The 7,646-nt window shown below is 54.8% G+C and overlaps 1 protein-coding gene across 1 annotated transcript in view; it reads right to left on the bottom strand.

Moving 5' to 3' along the window:
- The window catches only part of ITPR3 (inositol 1,4,5-trisphosphate receptor type 3), a 66,355-nt gene that overhangs the window by 30,109 nt on the left and 28,600 nt on the right, over positions 1-7,646 (bottom strand). The window contains exons 8-16 of the mRNA XM_024766296.1: positions 6,927-7,073; positions 6,576-6,671; positions 5,964-6,014; positions 5,618-5,760; positions 4,567-4,666; positions 4,314-4,474; positions 3,558-3,699; positions 2,019-2,180; positions 1-163 (exon numbers count right to left, since the gene is read on the bottom strand). Coding sequence (XP_024622064.1) covers positions 1-163; positions 2,019-2,180; positions 3,558-3,699; positions 4,314-4,474; positions 4,567-4,666; positions 5,618-5,760; positions 5,964-6,014; positions 6,576-6,671; positions 6,927-7,073 — 1,165 coding nt within the window. The remainder of the gene's footprint in view (positions 164-2,018; positions 2,181-3,557; positions 3,700-4,313; positions 4,475-4,566; positions 4,667-5,617; positions 5,761-5,963; positions 6,015-6,575; positions 6,672-6,926; positions 7,074-7,646) is intronic.

Here is a 7,646-nt window from a genome sequence, read left to right as displayed (position 1 = left end):
GGTTCTTCCGCACCAGGCTGACGAAGGTCTCCACCTCCGTCTTGGTGATGTGCTTCTCCAGGAGCTTGCGGTTGTTGTGTAGCAGGGCTGTGATGGTGTCTTCGGCCAGGATGTCGTAGCCGATCTGGGACTGCATCATCCCGAACTGCTTGGCGATGTGCTCCTGGGGGGCGGCCGGGCTGGGGGTCACAGGGAGCCCAGCTCTGCTCCAGAACACTGCTCCCAGGGCCCCAGACAAGGACCCGACACCGGCAGGGGACCCCGACCCTAGGAAGCTAAGGGGTCCAGGAGAGGATGCCAGCTCCGGGCAGAGGGCAGTTTTATGTAATATAGTTATTTAGCTCACCATCCATCTCCCTACCAGAGTGAAACCCCCACGAGGGAGGGACCCTGTCTGTTTGGCAGGGCCAGCTACATGATTGGTGGGGCCCGGTGAAAATGAAATAGCAGGACTCTTCCCAGAAATAAGCCCACACACCTATAGTCAATTACTCTTCGACAAAGGAGGCAAGAATGTACAATGGGAAAAAGAAGTCTCTTCAGCAAGTGGTGTTGGGAAAGTTGGACAGTGCATGTAAACCAATGAAGTTAGAACACACCCTCTCACCATACACAAAAATAAACTCAAAATGGTTTAAAGACTTAAATATAAGACATGACACCATAAAACTCCTGGAAGAGATCATAGGCAAAACAGTCTCTGACATAAATCGTACCAATGTTTTCTTAGGTCAGTCTCCCAAGGCAAAAGAAATTAAAAAATAAATAAACAAATGGAACCTAATCAAATTTAAAGCTTTTGCACAGCAAAGGAAACCATAAACAAAATGAAAAGACAACCTACAGAATAGGAGAAAATATTTGCAAATGATGCGACCGACAAGGGCTTAATTTCCAAACTACACGAACAGCTCATACAACCCAACAACAAAAAAAACAACAACCCAATCAAAAAATAGGCAGAACTGATGCAACTAGAGATTATCATACCAAGTAAGTCAGAAAGAGAAACAAATACCATATGATATCACTTATATGTGGAATCTAAAATATGACACAAATGAACTTATCCATGAAACAGAAACAGACTCACAGACATAGAGAACAAACTGGTGGTTGCCAAGGGGGAGGGGGTTCGGGGAGGGACAGAGTGGGAGGTTGGGGTTAGGAGATGTAAGCTTTTATATATAGAATGCATGAACAACAAGGTCCTACTGTAGAGCACAGAGAACTATATTCAATATCCCATGATAGGACTGCCCTAGTGGAACAGTGGTTAAGAACCCGCCTGCCAGTGCAGGGAACACGGGTTCGAGCCCTGGTCCGGGAAGATCCCACATGCCGTAGAGCAACTAAGCCCGCATGCCACAACTACTGAAGCCTGCACGCCACAACTACTGAAGCCCACGCGCCTAGAGCCCATGCTCTGCAACGAGAGAAGCCACCTCGATGAGAAGCCTTTGCACTGCAACGAAGAGTAGCCCCCACTTGCTGCAACTAGAGAAAGCCTGCACGCAGCAATGAAGACCTAATGCAGCCAAAAATAAATAAATTAATTTTTTAAAAATATCCTATGATAAACCATAATGGAAAAGACTATTAAAGAAAGAATGTATATGTATGTATAACTGAATCACTTTGCCGTACAGTAGAAATTCATGCAACATTGTAAATCAACTATATTTCAATAAATAAATAAATAAACTAGAGGTAATATTAAAAAAAAGAAATAGCAGCACTCTTGTTCAAACATTAAGAATTTCAAGACAGCCACAGTGGAGAGTTAAACCCAGCATGAGGCCCCTCTAAGGATGGAGCCAGGTTGTGTGCCGTGAGGACAGCCCTACTATCTGGTTTGGTTCCCTGCAGCATCCTCATCCTTGGGGCCTGAGACGGCGCTTGGCACACCGCGGTGTGCCTTGGTGAACACGTGCTGAGTGAACGAGAGCAGGAGTGAGGGAGGGAGCGAGCCGGCCAGCAGGTGAAGGGGCAGCATTCCAGGGCGGCGGGCAGCCCACCTGGTTCTTGCGGTAGTCCTCCTGGGAATGGCGCAGCACACGGTAGCACAGACGAAACATGTGCTGGTAGGGGGCGTTCTTCTGGTCCGACAGCTCCTCCAGCCGCACCAGGGGGCCCTCACCCCCCTTGTCACGGAACGGGGTCTTCAGAATGCCAAAGATCTAGGGGAGCAGGGAGAGTCAGGAGGGATCCCCACATCTGCCTGCACCCCTAATTGTCCCAAGAATCCTAAGCCCCGAACTGACCCTGCCTGGAAGCCACCCTGACATTAACCCTGAGCTGATTCTAAGCTAGACCACGACCCCCGCCCACCCCTTTCTCACTCCCCTCTCCTGAGGCTAAGAGAAAAGGCAGGCCAGGCCTGTGTGGCCAGAGCTTAGGAGACCAGACACAGGCCTGCCTTGTCCAAAAGGATGGATGTGGGGATGTACGGTTACATAAAGCAAGGCTGGCAAAGTGGTAACAAGTGAATTCAGGCAGTGTTCGTTGTACTATTCTTTCAATACTTTCTCAACATTTGAAAATTTTCATAATAAAAATTTAGAAAAAAAATTTTTTTAAAAAGCACAAGTTTGGGCTTCCCTGGTGGCGCAGTGGTTAAGAATCTTCCCGCCAATGCAGGGGACATGGGTTCGAGCCCTGGCCTGGAAAGATCCCACGTGCCACGGAGCAGCTAAGCCCGTGCACCACAAACGCCAAGCCTGCGTTCTAGAGCCTGCGAGCCACAACTACTGAGCCCGTGTGCCACAACTACTGAAGCCCGCGTGCCTAGAGCCCATGCTCCCCAGCAAGGGAAGCCACTGCAATGAGAAGCCCGCTTACCGCAGCGAAGAGTAGCCCCCGCTCGCTGCAACTAGACAAAGCCCATGCGCAGCAACAAAGACCCAACACAGCCAAAGATAAATAAATAAAATAAATAAATTTATTTTTTAAAAAAAAAGCTCAAGTTTTCAGACTGATATCTGAGTGCAAATCCTGGCCCTGCTGTTTCCTAGCTGTGGATTCTCGGTCAAGTTACTCCAACCTCTGCGTGCCTCAGTTTCCTCATGGGTAAAATGGGGAGAATGTTTAATAAATAAGCTCTCCCCAGGTTGGGAGGATCAGATGAGTCGATTCATGTAGGGCACTTAGGGCAGTGCCTGGTACATGGTAAGAGCGCAATAAATATTGCGGGTGTTGTTTTTTTTTTTAAGAGATGATAAGATCAACCATACCTCCATTTTTTAAAAATAATAATAATTTATTTTTAATTTTTAAAAGGAATTGATGAGAAACATCAGGGAGACTGCAGCTCAGCTGGAGATGGGAAAAGGCAAGCTCACGTTCACAAGACATCCTGTTCCCAAAATTTAAAAAAAAAAAAAGCAGGAGTGGACGTCCCTGGCGGTCCAGCGGTTGGGATTCCGTGCTTCCAATGCTGGGGGCATAGGTTCAATCCCCGGTCAGGGAACTAAGATCCCACATGCAAAAGATGTCCTGTTCCCTGGTCACTGGCCTTTCCCCGAGGCCCCCCACCCCCCACGCATGTGCATGGCCACCTGTTTGAGGATGTTCTGCTCTCTCATCAGCTTCTGCCGCTCCCGGTTGGGCTTGGTAACCATGATGTCCAGCACGTTCTGCCCATTGTTGGGGATGTCGCTGACGAAGAACACCAGGTCCTCCAGCAGCTGGATAACAAATCTTCACAAAGGGATGCCAGGGGTGACGAGTGTGAGGTGCCGACCCTGGGCACCCCCCAGGACCCCCGTCACATGCCCCCTGGGGCAACCAGCCCTTCCGCACGTGCCAGCCTTGCTGTCACAGCACAGAGCCCATCATCTGCCTTCCATTTCTCTCCCAGCTTCACCCCAAACTCTTTCCAAACACACCCCTCACCCCACCCACCCTGGCTCCAAAGTGCCCTCTAGACAAAGAATCTCAGGATACTCCGATCTGGAAAGAACCAATAGGGCACAGGCGGGGTGTTTGATGTGAAGGGCTCTGCATTTCCATCCACCACTTCCTAGCTGAGTGACCTTGGGCAAGTCTCTTAACCTCTCTGAGCTTCAATCCCACCATCAGTAAAACAAGGGTAATGATGGCTCCATCAAAAGGCTAGTTCTTGGAGTATGTGAGCAGTGAGGCTGGGGTCCAAGGTCAGCCAGGGCCCCGCAGGGACCAGTCCCCACCTCTGTCACCCTGCCCCCATCCAGCCTATCCAGATTCTGCTTTGTGACTTCTTTGTTTGTGAAACACAGGCCCCAGGAGGACAAGGGCTCTCAGGAAACCTCGGCAACCCTGCCCCTGAGGCCCACCTGCGGTCATTCTGGCTGATGAAGCCCTCGTTGAGTTTCTCCACGGCGCTGGCCAGCATGGAGCTGGCGTCGTTGGCAAAGTCCAGGTCTCGGATCTCGGACACAGGAACCGACACAATGGCGAAGGCCTCCTTGTCCTCCTTGGTGGGGCACGTGCCCAGCTGCAGGGACAGAGGTCAGCAGGGCACTCAGGGACCAGCCTGGGCCCCAGCCCAGCCCCCAGCCCAGCCCCCTAGCCCCGATGGGCCCACACCATGAGCCGGATGGGTCGCTCCTCCTCAACATCAATGGGCACGTTGGTGCTCTGGATCCACGTGTTGGTGCAGAGGTGCCGCAGCCGGACATACGAGTTCCTGCAGGCAGGGGGGCGGAGAGAGCAGGGGGAGTGCGCCACGGAGCGTGACCCGGCAGTCTACCCGCTCTAACCCCTGGGGCTTCCCATCTTCCACCTGCCTCCATACCCAGCAGCCGTAGGACAGGGGCACGGGTCCCCTCCAGGTGAGGAGCCTGAGCCAGAGAAGAGAGACCAGCAACATGGCCCCCAGGCCCTGTACTAACTGCTGCGCTTTGCCAGGCCCACATGCCTTGCCCGCTCTCCCCAGAACCAAGCTCTGAAAGCCCAGGCTTAATTACAAGCTCAGGACCCAAATTCATTGGGACAAATGAGGCTATTTAAACTATCCCATTTAGTGTTTCACGGCGGAAATACTCACGTCTTTGATTATGAAATACAATTAACATTCAGAAATGAAAAATAATCTGAATTTCCAAATACATCTGGCCCCGAGTTTCCGATAAGGGATCGTGGGCCTACAGTGATTCAATTAATTCTCCCATCAGCCCTGCTGACGGGCAACTTGATAGTCTCACTTCACAGGTGAGGAAGTTGGGGCAAAGTGACAGAGTCAGCTGCCTGAGACCAGCCAGCCAGTCAATGCTAAAGCCTGCTTGACACCCAGGAAGTTTCCTGATGTTACATTTTAGAATCTCGGGGTTGGGTGGGGGGCGGGTCTTAAAAGTCAGGAGGTCCAGCCGTCGCATCCAATGCACCCTGGACAAGCTGTCATGCCGCCTGTGCCTGAGCCCCAGGCTGACTGGCTTTAAAGAACACTGGAGCAAAGGCATTTTGATAAAGAACTAGCACAAGGTGGCTCCCAGGGTGCAGGGCCCAGGGCCGGGCACATGGCAAGCATTCAGTGGTGGTGAGCTGCCTACAGGCCTCAGAGCTGGAGTGGGGGGCGCAGGGAGTCCAGGTGCCAGCCTGGGCACCCCTGCCGGCACCCAGGCACACGGCGCCTACCTACCGGGGCACGAAGGAGTCGGTTTTCTGCAGCGTGGTGGGATCCAGCTCGAAAAGAGAAGCAATGTCGTTGCCGTGGGGCACAGCAACCAGGCGGTATTTGATCTTCTCCCCAGCGTTCCGGCGACCTGCGCGGCCCTGGGCACCCTGTGGTGAGGACCTCAACTCAGCCAGGAGCCCCTCCCTCCTCTCAGGCCCCCTGAAACCACCCAGGATCCCACCTGAGAGGCCGTCTCCCTCCTGCCCACCTACCTCCCAGGGTTTCGTGGCCTCCCCGGCCCCACCCCCGCCCACCCCAGAGCTGTGCACAGTCACTCTTCCCGGCCCTGGAACCCTCCTTTGGTCCTCACCGTTCCCGCTGCCTTGGGATCAGAGGCATCACCCTTGTAGCTGGGGTTCTCCTGCTCAGAGATACAAGATAGGGGGGCTATCCACATGACCCCACTCCAAAATACAGTCTACATATGGCCCTGGGTTGGGGCAGTCAGGAACCCCCCCCCAACCTCCCAAGGGTGCCCATCCCAGCCCCAAAACTCATGCCACTCCTTGTTGACATGGAGGAGGCACCAACTACAGCCCCAGGCCCTGTCCTCCACGGCCCCTCTCCAAAGACCCACAGATGGACGCGGACACACACACATGAATGCCCCAATATACACAAGCCTGTGCGTTACGGACAGACAAGGATGTGGAATGTAAGTTCCACAAGGGCTGGGAGTCATGCTCACTGCTGTATCCTCAGTGTCTAGAATAGCTCCTGGCACACAGTAGGAGACACAGTCATATTTGTGAGACTTATTCATAGTCATGCACGTCTTTGACAGTATTTGTTAAGTAGATGCCTGAGTGCAGAGAAGCCAGGGTCCACAGACACATGTATCTCTGTGCAGACGGGTACCAGGCACACATGCTCGTGCACGCACGGTCTGAGCTCCCAGGATGCCCTCTGCCTCCCCACTCACCTCAGCAGCCAGGTAGTTGCCCGTGGCCAGGTGCTTGAAGCGGTACAGGCCGTTCCAGTGGCCAGCTCCTCCACGGCAGGGGTCATGGTGGACCACCTGGCGGGTGCAGGCGTGTCAGGCAGGAAGGAGGGGCTGGCTGGGGAAGGGGAGGCATGGCGGGGAGGGGCACCGCAGGCCTGGAGAGCTCTGGGTGGATGGCTCTGGGACCCTCTCTGGCCCCTTGGCTGCAGAGGGGCTCAGACGAGAGACGGATGGGGGTGGACCTCCCACCCTAGAGGGGGAGGAGGAGCGGGGGAAGCCCAGGGCTGCAGAGGAGGGCTGGGGCCCAGGTGCCGGAAGCAGGGATCTGACCTCCACCTCCCAGAGGGCATTGGAGCTGGTGGCCGAGGTGGCGGACTGGCGCAGCGTGGTACGCAGGAACACCTGCAGCTTGCCCTTGTACTCATCGCACGTCAGGAACTTCTCCTGCTCCGCGTGGAACAGCCGCACCACGTCTCCCTGCAGGCGGCAGGGCGTGGGCTCGGGGCAGACAAGGACCCTCCCGGGGGAGGAGCCCACCTGTCTCAGATACTGGCGCAGCTCCTTCTTGAGCCAGCAAGCCGAGGGTGGGGTGCACACCTAGCCCTCCGAGAGGGCGGCCCCTCCTGCCAACCCCTTATGTCCTACAGGCCCCGACCCGACAGCCTCGCATCCTTGTCCGAGAGGGCACAGGGCAAAGGGCAGGGGGCCTGGCCTAGAACCGTGGAGAGGTGTCAAGGGCACAGGGTGCTCAAAGAATCTGGGCCCACCCCACGGTGGGGGGATGGGGACCCCCACTCCACTGCCACCCCCTTAGCAAGACAGCAAAGTGAGAGCAGCCAGGACTGGGAAAGGATGGACAGGGGGGTTGTGGGGCCAGAGACAAGAGAAGGGGAGGACCAGCTGGGGCTGCTGGGTAGGGCCCTGTGGGAGTGGAGGGAGGCCGGATGGGGGTGCAGAGGCAGAGAAGGGGCAGCATGGAGGGGAGGGCCAGACAGGGAGCAGAGCTGGGTGCTGGGAAGGTGGGGGCAGGCAGGCAGGGGGACCTGTGGG

This window comes from Neophocaena asiaeorientalis, unplaced genomic scaffold (genome assembly GCF_003031525.2).
Source record: "Neophocaena asiaeorientalis asiaeorientalis breed wild unplaced genomic scaffold, Neophocaena_asiaeorientalis_V1.1 scaffold46, whole genome shotgun sequence".
Lineage (NCBI taxonomy): Eukaryota > Metazoa > Chordata > Mammalia > Artiodactyla > Phocoenidae > Neophocaena > Neophocaena asiaeorientalis.
This window is presented reverse-complemented; position numbering and strand designations above follow the sequence as displayed.